General features: G+C 34.9%; 2 protein-coding genes across 2 annotated transcripts; both read right to left on the bottom strand.

Moving 5' to 3' along the window:
• Nucleotides 1–350: 350 nt before the first annotated feature.
• LOC129886827 (uncharacterized) lies at nt 351–7,905 on the bottom strand. Its single transcript, XM_055961696.1, has 6 exons — nt 7,796–7,905; nt 3,232–3,317; nt 1,804–2,523; nt 1,298–1,516; nt 1,093–1,217; nt 351–993 (listed from the first exon to the last, which is right to left on the bottom strand). Exons 1-6 carry the CDS (start codon nt 7,829–7,831, stop codon nt 656–658), a joined length of 1,524 nt encoding a protein of 507 aa, XP_055817671.1. The 5' UTR covers nt 7,832–7,905; the 3' UTR covers nt 351–655.
• Nucleotides 7,906–15,885: 7,980 nt separating this feature from the next.
• Nucleotides 15,886–18,173, bottom strand: LOC129900976 (probable pectinesterase/pectinesterase inhibitor 51). The gene is made up of 2 exons (XM_055976082.1): nt 17,051–18,173; nt 15,886–16,774 (listed from the first exon to the last, which is right to left on the bottom strand). The coding sequence occupies exons 1-2, from the start codon at nt 18,030–18,032 to the stop codon at nt 16,086–16,088; spliced, it is 1,671 nt and encodes a 556-aa protein (XP_055832057.1). The 5' UTR covers nt 18,033–18,173; the 3' UTR covers nt 15,886–16,085.
• Nucleotides 18,174–19,035: the final 862 nt, after the last annotated feature.

The raw sequence follows: 19,035 nt of genomic DNA, 5'->3' as shown, positions 1-19,035 counted from the left end.
TTTTCTTAAGGCATTGAGGGGTCGGTTGGTGAGTATATAAGAATAGTAGAGAATAAGGTGTATTAGTAGTGTCGCGATTAGTTATACTGAAACTATTGTTTGGTTTGGTATATTAAGGACAGTTCCATCTTTACCCCTGCTTTACTCATATATTAACAGCTCATGTATTGTTAACATCATGGTTTAGTTATACACCTAATAATACTAAATATGGTGTATAACTAATACATAAGCTAAAAATCCTATCAAACAAAGGATTAAATAATAGCATGAACACTATACATCCTACAAAACGACCCTTGTTGAGGGAAAATTTCCTCATCACATCAAGATAGAACTACTCCCAAATCTACTGAAAATTGCTTCCACTTACAAAGGCTTTCCTCCTAAAGTGCACATCCTCCATGAGTTCGAGTTTGATTTCGTCTCTAAAGAATATACTTCCATCTGAAAGTTTACATTATACATGAACAACTTTGAGATGAGGTGATACGGAAAATGAACGAAAGCTAAGCTCATGTCGTATAAAATTTGTACATACATGAGAAGTTTGCAATACAACACTAAGTTTTTCAACGATAAGTGGTGTAATATTTTACCATCAAAATATGAGCTATATCCTTTGTCTGGCCGTCACCAATGGAGGGGTGTACAGTTATAAACAAGGTGAGAAGCCTACTCCTTTATTGAGTCTACTCTCAGGATGACAAGGAGAATCTTTTTTAGAGGTACTGTTACAACAGGAGCTCAAGGGACTTGGGAAGTGGCCCTGAGGACTGCCAGAATTCGCATCTTTTAAAATGCTAAAGGGACAAGGGGAACTCTGGCCCTGAGAACTATCTGTATGTGCACCTTCGACTTCATTTAGGAGATGGCTAACAGCTGCATTCTGAATGCCGCTAGTTTGTGCAAAAATGTTAGCAGTTGGTATTCTTGAGCGTGAGGGTGACTTATGTCTAAACACGCTCCACAAATAGTACTTCCTACGTAGCCCTGCAGGTGAAGGTTTATTAAGTGTTTGATTGAATACAACTGATATCTCGGTTCAGTGGGAGCAAATAAAGACTTGGGAAGCAGAAATTCATCACTTACTCCAATGTTTCTGTGGCAGAACACGAGATGAAAAAATCAAAAGCTCCAAGTCATCAATCATTGCGCTCATTGCAAGATCATTGTCAAAAACATCTTCCAACAGAGCATCATAAGAATTTTCATCCCTGAAAGAAAGTATTAATAGATAAGTTTCCACAACAACCGGATCATAATGTTCAATGACTGCATTACAATAAGACGTTACCCTTCAAGCTCAGGAAAGAGATACAAAGCAATACTGCAGTCTGTTGGTGGCAACCTCACGAAACTCCTCGGCCATACATCACTCTTAGCCATAAGTTTTATATCAAGTTTCACAGGAAGGCTATTAGCTGCTACAGATGCCTTTTCACAGGCTTTGTTTGACAAATGAGCTAAGATAGTAATACTGCTTTCACTTTCTCTATTGAAGATAAAACATCCCCTACAGTTAAAAATAAAGATAGTGAATAGAGAATACTTTTTTCCAAATTCAAAAAAGAATGCTACTGATATTTTGCTTGCTTCTTTTAAAAACAAAAGATAGGTTGCACCAAGAAGTTGGGGGATGGGGGCAGGAGAGGCAAAGCAGAGAGAACTAATCACCTACAAGAGGAAGAGTAAAGAAGTAACTGATCGTAGAAATCGCAGAAAAGACCTTTTTTGGTAACCCAAATCTAAATTGATACACAGGAAATTGCCTATCTAAAGCAGTGGAAGTTAAAATTTTACCTCCAAATGGGATCAATAACAGGTTGTGCTGGCAAACAATTTGCAGATTCTACTTGAGGATCACCATACAAAGTGTTGAGTGGAAAATAATGCTCATCAGAGAATGAAGAAGGAAAATTTCCACCAATTTCCCCACCCTCTCCCTCAAAATCACCATCATCATCAAGAACTACAAACCTCCTCCTTGGCTTTCTCATCTCTTGTTTTCCAATTTCAGTAAGTGACTGAGCAATCTTTGGATCTTGCACAGAAGAGTCACCTCTTAATTGAATTCTTTCTACCATTCCACCTTCCTCTTTGTTCAATGTTGAACAATAAGTTTCCTGGTGTTTGCCTACTAGCGAAGTGTTCCCTGCTTTTACTGATTCGATTTGCTGTTCAGAATAGCATACATCTCCACACTCTTCTCCAATGTCTTTGTGTTTCTTAGTTTCAATATGTGAAGGGTTCTCCTTTCGCAAAAGGTGCAAAGGACTATGGGTAATAGATGATTGGACTGCTCCACGTGCGTCATGTCTAGCCTTATGTAACCTTAAAGCTTTTAGTTTACGACGGTTAAGCTTTCTTCTCCATTCCACTCGAACATCAAAAGCACGGATTGTTCGCACACTTATCCGTTCACTCTTTCTGAACTGCTCAACCTTAGCAACTTTGGGAGCACAGTCACAACATATCCAATCGATACTGTCATGATCAACGGAGAAATTCTCTAGGCAATAGCTGCAGAAACAAGGAACAACAAAATCAAATTCTCCTGCAGAGTTAATAATCTTTTTCACAGCCTGTAGAGTGATATTGAAGTCAAGATAGGAATTTTTTAAATGCACGTGGTAATAATTGAACAAAAATATACAGACCATAAATATCAAGAAAATATATAGACCAAAACAATCATCAGTACGTTTTCTAGACTCAATATAGGGTAAAACAAAATTTGTGATTTTCTACATGTGGAATACAGCATTGTTATTTTCAAGTAATAATAAGAAACAAACATTTATAGTCGGAAAACCAGGCAATAATTGGGCTGATGATGTCAATTACCCAGGAAAAACTATAATACTACCTGAAATGAACCTGTTTCAATTGCTCATAACCCACAAGAAATTTATTCAGATAGAACGGGATTCTAGCTTGAAGTTATGAGAAAAATACAACATTATGATTTTGTGCATGTGGAATTTGGTAGGTAGAAAGAAAGATAGAATAGAGTCATTGACCACCCAAATGAGACGGAAAATATAAAATAAATAACAAGATAAAAACATTTGCAGTCACAAAACTAGGAAAGAATAGGTTTAATGATTAAAATGCCTAGGAAAAACTATATCCGATATTAACCTATTACAATTGCTTATATCCACTAGAAATTCATTCTAAAAATAAAGAATATTGCATATTACTTAATAAGTTACTGATGAAACATACTGGTGTACTGAAGAATCACGACACTTCAAGCAATATATAAGAAGCTTGACATCTCCTTCATCCCCACATGTTAGACAAACAGTTCTCTGAGAAAGAAAAAGAAAACGCAAGTGAGCACTAAGATTGTAAAATTGTACAACGACATGAACAAGTATTGATGAAGCTATCTCTTCCGATAGCCAAATTGGTGAACAAGTACTCGTAGCAGTTTGCAAGGATGAACTAACCATACCTTCATACCAGAATTAAAAAATGAAGAAACTCATCGTGCTAGAAAATAAATATACTTCTCTGAATAAAAATGTATACACATGGAACAGGGTTGGGCATATAACTCGAAATTCTTGCACAAATAAAATGGAAAAATCGAAGTCCTGGGAATACGTCAAAAGGTTATCACATGAATTTACGAGATTCGACCAATAAGCCTACCTCAACAGGCAAGGAGGAGCAATATTATTACTTCTTTTGTTTCAATTTATCTGTCTTACTTTCTTTTTTAGTCTGTTTCAAAAAGATTGCCAATTTCTACATTTAGAAACTCTTTTATTCCAACATCCTATCATGGCTTGTTTAAGACCATAATATTCCAAGAACATTTTGGTACATTATACCGATGTTGCTCGGACTCTTCAAAAATGTCAACGGGTGTGTGTTGGATTCTACAAAAGTCGTGTATTTTGAAGAATCCGACACAGTGCAGCATCGCAAGTGAAGAGTCCATGCAACTTAGCATTATACACATCTTTAGTTTAAGACTACAAGTCTTAAAAGCCATCCTTACTTTCTCAAACTCAATGTCCAGCCAAACTGAGACACAATGAATAAGAGGCCCACAAAAGTTATATGTTTCACAAGGACAGCTCTCAAAGGAGCCTGTCTAACTCAAGACAATCTCTGGAAAAGGAAAATCCAATTGGTAAATAGATGCTACTTGTGTTTGCACAACTCAGAATCCATCAATCATCTAATCATACACTGTCCAATGGCTGCTGATATGTGGAGTATGTTTCTATCAATCTTGGGATTAAGTTTGGCTTAACCTCAGGGTATCAGGGAGGTAGTGGAAGGAAGGGTGGAGTAAATAGAAAGTTGACAGGGCCATCAGGAAAATGTGGAAGATGGTCCTAGCTTGTATTTTTTGGTGTCTATGGAAAGAAAGGAATCGAAGATGTTTTGATGAAATTTCAACTCCAAATCACCTTCTAAAATCTCAATGTCTTTTGTATCTTTTTAGCTGGAACACTGTGTCCCCTATAAATAGTGTTGTTGCCCTCCTAGATTTCATCAGCTCATTCAATCTAGCTTATTAACTCTACTTTTGTTCTTTTATATTTTGTGGTTAACTCCCTCGGCCTGAACTGTGAAGCCTAGTAATGGAGCTAACAACGGATCACTTTTGTATATTTGCATCTTCATTATGCTGATGAAACAACTTACTTCATTAAAAAATATTAAACGGAAGAAGCATATATAGATTATAGAAACAAACTTGACTTGTTTAGGATTGAGGCCTAGTTATAGAACCAGAGCATGGAACTAGTGAAAATACTCTAATTAACCCCAAATATATCCCGAATTTCATAAGATACACTGAGAAAGAAGCTATAAGTGTTTGTACTCCCTAATAATTTTTCACATAAACTCTACTTTATCACCCAATATGCCAAAAGAAAATGAGGTCCTCTATTTATGATCATTTTACCCCTTTTAGAAAATCAATCAACGCAAGGAAAAGGAAAAAGAGGGGTAAAGGTGGTGACTAATCCTTGAGACAAAGCATAAGTTTTTTCTACAGTCTTATCTGGTTGGCCCGACCAAAATACAGGCCACTATACCCAAAATCAACCAAGAAACCAGTTTTTCCTTGACATGAGACTCAACATTAAGCAAAACACCAACTACAAATGTAAACTTGAATATATATATCTTTTTTATAGATCTTAGAATCAATTCACGAGACGCACGAAAAGAAAGATTGAAAGACAGAAGTTGCAAGGACGAGATCTCTAAGGCGCTAACCTTGCAAACTAAAACTGCAAAATTTGATTAACTCCATACACTCCTTTCATAGTTACCTAAAGAAGCAAAAAATTTATCTTTACATAACAAAAACAACTATGCATCAATCCCAAACTAGTTGGGTTCAACTACATAACTCATCACTACAAATTATGTTACCTATGTACCATTCCAATATTCAATAACTTGGAACTCTCTAGCACTAGAGTTTTCTACCTTTTCTACTGATACATAAATCTCTAAACGGACAGAAAGGCTTGTATCAAATGTTGGAACGAACACAAACAATCAAGTGATTAAACATTAATCCCAAATAGTTAGTGTTACCTATATAGAGCTTTTGCTTACATTGCATTCTATGTTTTGCTTAGCCAGCATGGATTCTGAGAGATCGTATGTCTTCTGATACAACTTCGTCCGATATAATTTTCAGATCTACCTCATCCTCTTTTAACACCTTTCAGTCATCCTAGTTTCACATATATTGACAGTGCATTTGCAGGTTTACTCAGGACATGGCCAGATCATGTCAAACAATCTTCTTCTTTTTTATCTTACAAGTGTGCTACTTGCACCTTCTATAAAATGTGATCACTTCTAATATTGTATAACCACAAAGTTATCTTAACATCCACATCTCTACTCTTGTGGATATATTAGACCTTAAAGATCCAACATTCACTCTCATGTAACATTGTTTATCAGTAGAACAAAGACTAATATTAGTTAAATTTCTAGTTTGAAATGCACCTATTTTCAAATCGATCAAAACATGATTTTTGGTCATATAGATTCAATTTACAATTACATAGTACAATCTAACATTTTTTGCACATACCAACAAATAAAGAAATCAAGAAACAACTCATAATGCTATAATGCATCACCGACAAGAGTAGTCATTGAAGACAATTATTTAGAAGTCATTACTCATTGAAACTTAACCTCTTAAATAAACAAGTCCCATTACTCACATACACAGAGTGAAGACATAAAGACTAACTACCCTGTTTCTAGAATTAAGTTCCAAATGAAATTCATTCGCATATTGTTCTCAGTAAGAAATATGCAATACTTGGGTTCCAATTTTGAGTTACAATCTTCTCAAACTTCTAATTTAGAGTGATAAAGGGAATTTTGATTCAAGGAGGTTAGTTAAGAAATTTTGAAGGTCATAAGCTAATTAAGGACTTGCACAGAAGTAGTTGTACGAGCCTCAATTGGGTGTTGGGTTTCCCAAGGGTATATGTTCGGACGCTTGGGGTGTACGCCTCAGGAGGGAAGCATAGCAAGGAGCTTTTTTTAAAGTATCTTCTCAGGAGTGAGCCTTAAGTTCTCAACTTTACCTTTTAAAACATTAATAAGCAGTTTGAGGTGAAACAAACTGTCTCAGAAGCACTTACTGCCAGGGACAGATCTAGAAGAAAACTACGGGTTCATGGGAGCCAAGTAGCTTTTACTCATACCTTGTATATATATTAAGAAACTCACCAAATATCCACAAATATTTGATTGTGAACCCAAATATTATTATATACTCCCTCCGTTTCAAAAATAATGATCTACTTTTTTTTAGTCTGTTTCAAAAAGCGGCAACACTTTAATTTCAGCTTTCCACGTGGAAAAAAACTCTGTGCCAAGTCAAACTAGGTCATTCTTATTAGACAAATAGAGTATTAACTAAATGTTGATATAGCAAACCATAAACTTTAAATCTTTGATCCATTTTTACTTACTACTCCTATATTATATCCTCCCCTACCCATCCTTTCTTAATTCCTATATTCCACTTTCATGTTTATGCAGAAAAGTGCAGATAAAAAAACAAAACATATGAGGAGCACATTGCTCTTGAAAATGGGTGCAAACACTTACTAATAATCAAATGGAAAATTTTAAACCCCAGAAGCAGAACATATACACACACACGGGGAGTATATCATCGCCATCTCTCAAACAACTAACAACCCAAAATCAAACTAAATTAAACAAAAAGAAAAAAAAGTAGGAGAAATAGCAAAATAGTTATACGCATTTGCACAAGATCCTTCTTCAAAGGATGGTGTTAACAGTTGCTTTATACCAGAAGAATTCGCCTTCAAAACCCTTCTTCATTGCAAAAATTGATACTTTTTTTTTTCCTAATGGAACAGTTTAAACAATCACATTTACTAAAAAAAAAAAAGGTTCCTCAAAAACTTCAAAAAAAAAAAACTTATACCCCACAAGCAGAACAAAGTACACACAGAGAGTCATTCTATCATCGCCGTCTCTCAAACAATTATGAACTAACAACAAAAAATCTAAATAAAATAAACAAAAAAAAAGTAGGAGATAGAGCAACATAGTTACACGCATTTGCATAAGACCCATAACTATCCATCCATCAAGTTCCCCGTTCAAAACCCTTATTCATTGAAATTGATAACTAAAAAAAGAAATGGTGGTTCCTCAAGAAAAAACTTTTCACAAACCCGAAGGAATCAAACCAGTGCGTCTATGAAGAGAAAATAAAAACTGAAAAGCAAGAGTGTAAATTTACCGAAGCAAAGGCAGAGACAGATATAGAAGAATCCATTAGCGTCCTTTTGCTTGCTTTCTCAAAATGGAGTATTTATGGCATTTTGGAGAATGGAGAAGGACGCTCTACACAGAAAGTGGAGCGAAAATAAGATTATGCACAAGGCGTACTGGGTCCACTAAACTCAACAATAACACCTTGTTTGGAATGGTTAGTGTCATTTTTACTCATTTTTTCTATAATTTGAAATAATTATATATTATCTTACTAATTAATAATTTCATATCAAATTTTAAGTCAAATACATTTGGATAAATATATTTTTGCTACCAGATATACTAAAATAGGGAGAGAAACATTGAAATAGTTTATGTATCTCAAATACATGTGAATCATACTAAATACATATATCAAAGATATCAAATATATGATGAGAGGTGAGCAAGAGAGAAGAGTGACGAGTACGGTAGATGAGATGCGAGCGACAGAGTCAGATACATGTGAATCCACTTGGATACAGTGTATCTAGAACAAATTACATTTAATTTTGATCTCATGTATCCGAGATACATGTATCTGACGAATCTGGACGTGTCAGATAGATGTATTCGAAGTTCAAAATCTGATAAAATTCGTAATATTGCAAACTAGCGTGAATCTAAGTAATTTACTCATAAACTAGTGAAAATTCTGTAAGTTACCCTAATTTTTATTGTATTGTATTTAAATTCATCGTTAGATAATGACGAATAGTTTAATTTTATTTAACGACCAATTTGATGTGGTTGCATAGTTAACTTATTATTTTCTTTTCATCTTATCTTAACTTATTACTTAATAATCCTATTTAATTATTTACCTTGCTTCTTTTAGTAGTTTTACTCAATATCTTATTTTTCTTGTAGGCTATTTTCTTTTTATAGATTTATCATTTAAATTGTTGATATATAAAATTATGTAATGACAAAAAATAATATAATCTATTCCAAAAATATATTTATTAAAATAATTAATATAATAAAATATATTACAAAACAATATGTACATCCAAACGTGTAAGACATTCTTTTTTTTTTACTTTCCCCTTCCAATTTATGCACAAGCATAGACGAAACGTTTTAATTTGTCGTGAGTCACAAAATAACTTTTTCTTGTGAGATGTTCTCAATTCTCATAAAGTATTTTTTTTTGAAAAAGAATTCAATTTTGTATTTTTTTTTAATAAAAATAATTTACACTCACACAAAGAAGTGTTCACGGTTTGGGTTAAAATCGACTCAAACTGAAAAATCGAACCAAACCGATTAAATAAACCGATTTTCACTTGGTTTTGATTTGGTTTGAATTTATATTTTTGAAAATCGATAATATTTGGTTTGATTTTGAATTTATTTAAAAACATAAAAAAATAACTGAACCGAACCGATAAATTATATGTATGTAACACCCGTGCTATCCTAACCCAAACTAGACTCGACGACGATGAGAGAAGTCAAGGACAATGGACTGTATCAGTTGCTACGAGTCAACCTACGACTCATGAAAGATTCTACGGATCGTAGGATAGACTCATAGGGCTGGTACTGAGAAGGAAATATTTGATCAAGTGTGGAGAGGAATTACGAGTCACCTTACGACTCGTAAGGATGTTGAAGACTCGTAAGAACGAGTCGTAGAGCCTTTGTCTAAATTTTGAAAATACAAGCCTCAGTACTTTTGTTACGAGTCAACAGGATGACCCGCAGAGATGATTACGAGTCGTAGAAAGGACGCGTTAAGGCACCTAACACTTAGTCAAATTTCAAAACTAGAAGGACACAACTATGAGGGAAGTTGACGAGTCGTCGAAGTTCCTACGAGTCGTAAACCTTTAGAGACTCATTACTACATGCTTCTGAGAAACCTGCAGGACGAGGGAATTCTACGACCCGTTGAGACTTTGATGGCTTGTAGACCTAAGTCATAGAACTTTCTTCAACCCAGCTTCGACGATTGAGGAGACGACTCGTAGAAGTTTCTATGAGTCGTAATGACGACTTGTAGGCGATCGTTTTCAGGATTTTAAGGAGGGTAGATTGGTCTTCTTCCATCCCTCTTAAACTAAAATCCTAACGTTTTAGGACTAAATTAAGTCCCTTAACAGTAATCTGAACGCATAATACCCTCATTAACACTTAGCTTATTTGAGAGAAAGGATTGGAGAAGAGAAAGAAGCTAGGGTTCAAGCATTTACTCTCATCTTCCAAATATTTTTATTGTTCTTCGAGTTACAAGTATGTAAGGCTAACTAAAGCATGATTTAAGTTCTTCCATGTTTCCTAAGTATATGATTGGTTGAGTAGTAAGTGATAGAAGTCTTCTACGAATGAATCTTTGAAGATCTCTTTAAATCCTAGTATATTTTTGCATAACTTTGCATGATTGATAGTTTTCATGAATTAAACACATAAAATAAATTATTATATTTCTCCCTACATGAACCCTATTTGAGTATTAAATTTTAATGTATTACACAATGATTGAGTCTAAAAGTTTGATTGGTGAATGTTGAATGAGCATGAGTCGAACTTGAGTTGGATAGTAGAAATCTAGATGATTGTTAATTTGGAGTTCTGATGAGTCATGAATGAGTCTTGAAAAGAATGTCTAATTGAAAGAAGTGATGATTGAGATGATGATTGAGTTGATTAGAGTCCAATGTTACTAGATGGACTGACTTGTATAAACTGATTGATTCTAGTCTTATGAGCATATTGAGTCTTGAGAGAAGTATTGAGTACCGAATTAGGTAAGAGTTTAATTGCAACTCGAATCCCATGAACTATATTGCTAGCGTAAGATAGAGGGTTAAACCTCTTAAGTCCCAAAACGATGAACTTTGATTGATTGTAGATCCAATGATAATGATTCTCCTTTATCCTGGCAAAGTATTGGACAAGTGTGGCAACAACACCACTTCATTATACATCACCAGCTCATAGGTGATGGTTGCCAGTTAGAGAAATTCTCAATTAGGATATGATCTTGTATGATAGGATTATTTGAGTGAGATTGTAGATGATTGAGTCAATTTTGAGAAACATTTGCTAAATTATAAATCTTTGCATATCCTTTGAGTTGATTGATGAGTTTGAGGTAAGTATTTGTTGACTGTTTTTCCTTCCTGCCATTTTGCATACTCGTACATTTCATGTACTGACGCCATTTGTCCTGCATCGTTTCATGAAGCAGATACAAGTGTTAGAAATCCTCAATAGGCGTATAGTTGAAGATCACTTCTATTCTCAGATTTGGTGAGTCATCTTTGAATCTGGAGACATTCTAAATTAGTTATCTTTTCTTTGAGTATTTCTTTTTGGGTAGCCATGGACTTGTTATTGACACCTTCTAGATAGTATTAGAGGCTTCATAGATAGATAGTGACAGTGTTGATTCATTGTTTTGGTTTTCAAAACTATTCTTTGACATGAAGTTGAGCTGGGATTTGGTAAAATATGTTATTCTTTGATGAGTTATTGATTTGATTTGCCCACACCATTGTCCCTTTTTTGTCATTTAAGTCTTCCGCTGAGTGAATGAATGTGTGATTGGATCAAGTAGTTCGCTTGGGGACTAGCAATGATCTTCGAGTACCGGCCACGCATAGGATACCCTCTCGGAGCGTGACAATGTATATTTTTTTTATAATTATATATACACAATATATAATTGTATATAAATAATTTCAAGTATTATATATATAATGTATTTCAAAAGAGACAAATGAAAAGTTAAAAAAAAAACTATTAATTTCTCTTGGCCCAAATCCAATAAGAGAAGCAAGTAATAAATAATGAGAAACTTACATATATGACTATAGTTTTGGGGTATTCATATTTCTATAGCTATAATTATCATAATTACTTTATATAGCTATATTAACTGTGGTAAAATAGCTGTATTTTATGTATTCGAATTTTAGTTTTTGTTAATACATGTGTACAGTTCCATAATTAATGCTAAAAAATAGGAGAATCAATTTTTAAAAACATAAGGTGCTGAAGTCATGGCCATTTGAATTGCCACACTTCCTATTAGTAATAAACAATCGTCTAAAATTAGTCATTCATCACGCAGGATGCTAGTATTCTCATCTCTCCCAAAATTCACCATTGTTTCTTTGTGAGATTTAGAGGATCTATTTTCTAATTTCAAGAATGAAGAATATTCAACAAGAGCTCTCAAACAGGGAGACCCACTCTCTCTTGCTCTCTTTGTTCTTGGTGCAGAGGTGCTGACCAGAATGTTAAACAACCTTCATCAAGACTATCTATACACTGGTTTTCAAATGGAGAAAATGGGTCCTCAAATTAACCACTTGAGTTTTGCAGATGACATTATTATCTTCACCTCAACTTCCAAGTATTCCCTTCAACTGATCATGAAGACTCTTCAGATGTATGAAGACATTTTCGGGCAGCTTATTAATAAGGACAAAAACCAAATCTTGATCCCTACCAACACACCTGATGATATAATTGATAGAGTAGTGTCCATCACTGGTTATAAATGCACTCATGGTCCTATGACATACTTGGGATGTTCATTGTATATAGGAAGACAAAGGGTCATATATTTCACTAGTATAGTTGCAAAACTGATTGCTAAAATTTAAGGGTGGCAGACAAAGATGCTAAGCTATGGGGGTAGAGCCACTTTGATTAAATCAGTGCTTCAATCATTTCCCATACATCTGCTATCTACCATAACCCCTACCAGAACCACTTTGAAACAAATAAAATGCCTTATTGCTGACTTCTTCTGGGGTTGGGATAAGGATAAAAGGAAGTACCACTGGGCCTCTTGGAAATCCCTTAGCTTACCATATGAGGAGGGAGGTATTGGCGTAAAAAACTTGGAAGATGTATGCCTGGCAATGCAATACAAACACTGGTGGTTGTTCAGAACTAAGAGATCTTTATGGGGGGATTTCTTGAGAGCTAAATACTGCCAAAGAGCTCATCCTGTCACAAAAAGTGGCACACAGGCCAATCTCTCATATGGAAGAACATGATGAAGAACAAAGGTGATATAGAACCTCATATTAAGTGGACCTTATGTTCAGGGAACTGCAGTTTCTGGTGGGATGATTGGCTGGGTATTGACCCTCTAGCCAATCACTATGAATATATTCCAAGATTCAACAACTCCACTGTCTCCATGTTCTTGAGAAATGGAAAATGGAATGAAGAGAAAATCAGGCAACAAGCCCCTCAACACATGATACACACAATTCTCAATACTGAAATCATGTACCAACAAAACACATTAGATCAAGCTCAATGGAAGCTGCAATCACATGGAAATTTCACTTGTAAATCAGCTTGGGAACATGTGAGGAAGAAAAAAAAAAGACATTGACTGATAGGATGACATGACATACTAACATCCCTTTCAAGGCTTCATTCTTGCTTTGGAGAGCATTGAGACACAAACTGCCAACCAATGATAAACTAATTTCTTTTGGGAGAGAAACTGCAGAGTGCTCATGCTGCTACAGGCCTGGTTTGGACAACATAGATCACATTTTTGTCTCTGGAAGCTTTGCTAAACACATCTGGACATATTTCTCCAACTGGGGGGAATCATGCAGGACCACAACTCCATTAGAAGCATCTTGATGAGATGGTGGACCTACAAACCAAACAATATTGTACATAAACTCATGTTGCAAGCCATCCCTATATTTATTTGCTGAAATGTCTGAAAGAACACGTGTGCAAGTAAATATGGAGGAAAGAAATCTAGTACTACTAGAGTGAAGTTCAATATAATCAAGGAAATATACATGCTGATTACTATAGCTTTTCCATATATCCCATGGCCACCAGCTTGGAAGGATCTAATTATTTGGATAGAAAATTGTAAGCATGACATAAAAGTAACCCAGGTTAAATGGCTCAACCCCCCCCCCCCTAACATTGTTAAACTTAACACAGATGGGAGTGCCATAGGCAACCCAGGAAAAATAGGAGCAGGAGGCATAGTAAGAGATCATAAGGGTAATCTGATATATGTTTTTGCCTCTCCCCTTTGGGAGTTGGAACCAATAATCAAGCTGAAGTGCAGGCAACCAGTTTTGGCATTAATTGGTGCCTTCAATATGGTTATAATAGAGTAATATTGGAAGTAGATTATGAACTTGTGATCAAGTGGCTAAATCTGGACATCAAACCACCCTGGAGCATTCAAAACTACGTTAAGGAACTCCAACAACTGGTCCAACTGCTAGAATTCTTCCAATGCAAACATGTTTTTCGAGAAGCAAATTTTCCAGCTGATACAGTATCTAAGTATAGCCATATACTTGATAATACACAACACTTCTACAACCTTCAACAACTTCCACAAGAAATCAAGGGCTACATAAAGCTAGACAAGATAGGAATGGCAAGCTTCAGGAGAAGAAGATTAAAAAGGATCAAACAACCTCCTTGAACATTTCTTATCTCTAATGTTTCTAACTTATATTCTAGTTTAGATGTCTCTAATTCATAGATATATCTATTTTAAAGTCTCCACTGTTAGGAATATTGTAAAAGGGAGAGTCTCCCTCGTGTATTGCTTCTCTAGATTAATCATCTTACCATTAGAAGTAAAACTAGATTAGGTGTTTTGTCTATGGCTTACTGTGCAGGTACTACAGGACTGCAACAGAGGAGTCAACAATTGGACTTCTATTCTGGTTTAACTCCTTTGTGCAGATACAGCATAAAGGAGCAGCAAAACAGAGTTGTAGCAGTGAATTGCAAAACTGCAATTCCTCCATGTTGCCTCTAATGTGAAGGATGTTGTCTTCAGCAACAATTTCTCCATGTTGCCTCTAATTTTCCAGCTGATAAGAGGTACAATACATAGCTGAAGCATCCAAAAACAAGATACAACAACGTGCAGAACTTCAACAGCACTACAGAGATGCAATTATAAGATCAGCTACATAACCATCCACAAAATTAAGCTAATCTTGGAGTATTCTCAATAACTACTAAAAGATACTTGGACAAAATCGGTATGACAAGACTGGGAAGAACAAAGATGAAAAGAACGATCTCGATCCATGGAAATTAGAAGTTTCGTATACTTAATCTTCTTCATTTAGCTATGTATAAAATGTAGCTTATTTGAATAGGACTAGTGTAGGTTTCTTTCTTGTATTCACATGGAAGGGGAGAGTCTCCCTCATTTATGGTTTTTCCTAGTCGCATTATATCGAGAGGAGTCCTCTCATAGGTTTACTGCTTTTCTAGTATTTAGGAAGCACTTTCTAGTATCGAGGATGAGTTAGCCGGCCTTAGTAGGTTTGCAGACTTATGAACCACCTTAAGTTCGGAGGTAAGGTTATGTCCCCCTCCTTGTATCTTTATATTTTATGTATGATAAGGCTTGGGGGTGCTGCTCAACCCCTAACTGTGCACGAGAGGTGGGAGCCTCGTGTAGGGTTTCTTCCCAAAAAAAAAGAAAAAAAGAATGAAGAATAGTAATGCAGAAAATATGAAATTACGCGATAACTGAATTAATGTTATTAAGAGAAGAGGATGAGGTCAGCCCACACTTTTTCCTACGTAGAAAACGACAACAATCAATCTATATATTTATATAAATATAAAGTTAGATATAGAAAAGATAATGTGGTACCTCTGTATAGCCAAAAATACTATTTATTTTTTTCTCAAATTTTGAAGTTTTTTCTCATTTTAAAATTTATATTCTATATATTAGAAATAAAAAACTCACTCACTTAATTCTCTTAGTTACACCTTTTCTTCTCCCCGCAATTATAACTTACATCTCATTTAAATCCATTAAACCCCTTTAATTACGTACCAAATACTCCACTTAACCATCAATATATTCTTCTTTTCCACAAATTCGAAACAAGGGGAGGGGAGAAAGTAAACATTGTTATATTATCTGCGAATTACATATATCATAGCATCTCTCTTTTATAAGAAAAATATGAAAATATGTAATTTATTAATTCAACATAGGTTATCTCGGTACCTTGTTTATGAACTATATATAATTATTTATTTGGTAAGATTGTATAAACACTGAGGAAGTTTTAATAATTTTCATAAACTATAGGGTTTTCATGTTTATAACTAAAAAACACAACTTAAGAAATCAAAATTATACGTCCACATATAATTTCAACTTCAAATTAATCAATTTGATTTCAAATCATCGAGACTTAAAATCATGTCCATACGGGCCGAGCCCTAAATTTATGTATAAATATTGTAACAAATTGTAAGCCTAGAGAAGAGCCTTTTTAACAAGAAGTTGAAGGTATCCACTTATCACCTTGAATAAAATTCCTAACCGAGTAAGATTCAACATGTTCAGCTGGAATTTGATTACTCCATGGCACTCTCCCTGTTACATTAGCTCCATCACCACTACTATTAAATTCACCATAATAAAGCGTGGCGAGAGCAAACTCGCCACTCCATGGCATCCATCCCTCAGGGCGGATCAAAACCTCTAAATTACAATTTAGAAAAACCGTCCTCGAATACTCCTTCCAAGGCCTTCCGAGGTAATTTTTGTGCACATTGGGGTTACCATGGTACAAATTCATGTATTCTTTCGTTCCGTTGATGGAACAATTTTGAAATACGAATCCTGTTGATTGTCCTGGGTCTAACCTACCATGAGCCGTTACTGCATTAGTTTCACCTTTTTCAGGGTTGAGTAATCGAGGAGTGACTAGAATGTGACAGTCCTGGAAGAATGCAGCTGCGTTACCAAAAATGAAATCTACGTTTCCCTGAACTTGACATGATTTGTAGTACTGACGCAACGATTGAGTGTAGAGTGTGTCTTGATTGCCGAGGAATTCACAATTTTCGATTATGGAAAGGTCACTATCGGACCGGAAAGCTACTGCTTGTCCGGCACCGATACCGGCTGTGTTTTGGATTGTTAGGCCATTGGCCATGAATCCATCACCACTTACTCCTGTTTTAGAAAAATTAATGATCAATTAATCAATGAAACGTTAAAATAATTAATTTGAAATGTCACTTACAAAAAATTCTAATTTTCTTCGTTTTAGTTTACATGAAGTGATACTAAATTTAGGAAAAAAAGAAATATTTCTAAAAAATACAATTTAAAACATGACCTGTGCATTATTGTCACTATAAAAGTTTTAGTATTAAAGGTAAAACAAAAAGTTTAAAATTAGATTTTTTTAAAAAAAATAATTAAAGTGTCAAACCATAATTCACTTACCAACGGTGGCAGATTCATAAGTGGTCATTCCAGGTATTAGGCCAACACTCCGTGACCCAGTAATGACAGTTTTGCCCATCCCATCGCCCAAAAATACTACATTCCTCTTCTCCAAGGGTACCCGAACTATCTCATCATACAACCCGGCTTTGATTAGTATCACAAACTTTCCGGACCCCAAATTATCCGGGGTAGCATTCACCGCCTCTTGCACCATCCTATAATCACAACCACCAACTTTACAAACCGTTACATTCGGAGTCAAACCCAATGGAACCCCACCGTTGAACCCGAATCCGGATCCTGAACCGGCTTCCCAAAACCCGTCTCGCTCTGTTTTGGGTGGGGCCCACGACCCGGTTTCATTCCCATGAATATCATAATTCACCATCATCCATAAAGCATTAGTAGTAAATCCAATTAAACCTTTCATCGCCTCTAGCGTTTCGGCCACTGGAAGGGTTCCATTTACTCTCAGTAAATTCGACGAACAGCCGATTTGGTATCCTAAGCCAGCGCTCATCCATGCCCGAGCGTCCTTGATTTCGCCACGTGGCAATGCGGCAGCCGTCAGATTGTGCCTGTACGCCGAATAATCGAATCCCTGTAAACAATTTTTCGCGGCGACGGTGAGATTAACATCGCCGGCGCCGGCGGTGTCTAGGAGGTTCTTCACCATCGATTGAACACTAGTGAGATTCTGAGATGAAACGCCCAATGCGGAGAGGATGATTTGTACGGACGTTAGATTTAACGGAAAGTGTGAAGGTTCCGTTAATGAGGATTCGCATGTTGGTGGATCGCGTGAGGCTTTACAAGCTAAGTGGATTTCAACCGGAATGTTCGGAGAGGGAGAAGGAGAAGGAGGGACGGAAATGGGTGTAATTAAATTTTTCGCCGAATGAGATTCGGAGAAAGAGAAAGAGAAGGAGAAGAAGAGGAAAAGGGAGAAGAATGTTTGAGAAAAATATTGAGATTTCATTGAATTGAATATTTTTGTGAAATTAGAATATGGATTGGATTATGTATAGGTAATTCCAATGGTGTTTTATTTTCTTGTGCATGGTTTATGTGAGTTGGCCGTTAGGTTAGTTACGGATAAGGCAAGTAAATTTCCAATGAATGACTGGTATATAAGACAGTAAGTAATGTATACACATTTCCTCCGTTTTCTTTACATAATTTTTGAAATTTGTAATAATTAACTTGTCGTTCATTGCGCTTAGATTATCATTTTATTTTATTGTAATTATCTTTTTTTTTTTATAGTGTATGTATTAAAATGTTTTTTCTTTTATTTGGGATATTTTTATTACTTTTTTTTTTTTTTAAATCTGCTTTAATATGAGAACGAGGGTCTTTCGAAAATGATTTTTCTACCTCATGAGATAAGGATAAGGTCTATATATATTCTATTATTTTTAAATCATACGTGGAATTCATTGGATATATTATTATTATTATTATTGTTGTTGTTGTATGTAATTTAACTTTTCAAAATTATTTTACTTTTTTTTAATAACAAAATTTTATAACCACATAAGTGTTATGATATATTCAATATTTAGAATAAATTTTTAAAGTCTTACTTTATTTCTTGAATTTTGCCTCCAATCAAATTATGACTTATGAAATGAAATAGAGCTATATATTCATAATTATGTTGCAATATTTTCTTACTCGTCCATTATTTTTTAGTATTTAATTTATTTTTTTTGTTTAAATTTCTTATTTACTCTTAAAATGTTATTTTTATAACTAAAAAAAATATCATAACATATAAAATTTATTTTTTTATCTCAATTTATATGAAACTTTAAACTATATAGGCATAATACATATTCATATCTTTTAAGTTGGACTTAACTGACATCTATGTCCTTTCAATTTTTGGTGTGTATAAATATGACTTAAATTTGTATAAAATTAAACAAATAGACACATATAAGATTGTAGAATAAATCTATCTCATACAAATATCAATT

The sequence above is a fragment of the Solanum dulcamara genome, chromosome 1 (genome assembly GCF_947179165.1).
Source record: "Solanum dulcamara chromosome 1, daSolDulc1.2, whole genome shotgun sequence".
Taxonomy (NCBI): domain Eukaryota; kingdom Viridiplantae; phylum Streptophyta; class Magnoliopsida; order Solanales; family Solanaceae; genus Solanum; species Solanum dulcamara.
Note: the sequence above shows the minus strand (reverse complement) of the source record. Positions and strands in the feature narration are given on the sequence as shown.

Bases quoted from the DNA above. Each gene is read 5' to 3' on its own strand.
- LOC129900976 (XM_055976082.1), bottom strand. From the start codon at position 18,032: ATGAAATCTCAATATTTTTCTCAAACATTCTTCTCCCTTTTCCTCTTC. The intron at 16,775-17,050 runs GTAAGTGAATTA...TTTCTAAAACAG, and splicing joins TTATGAATCTGCCACCGTTG to GAGTAAGTGGTGATGGATTC.
- LOC129886827 (XM_055961696.1), bottom strand. From the start codon at position 7,831: ATGGATTCTTCTATATCTGTCTCTGCCTTTGCTTCG. The intron at 1,517-1,803 runs GTAAAATTTTAA...TTTTAACTGTAG, and splicing joins GTTATTGATCCCATTTGGAG to GGGATGTTTTATCTTCAATA. The intron at 994-1,092 runs GTAAGTGATGAA...CTTCACCTGCAG, and splicing joins TCTGCCACAGAAACATTGGA to GGCTACGTAGGAAGTACTAT.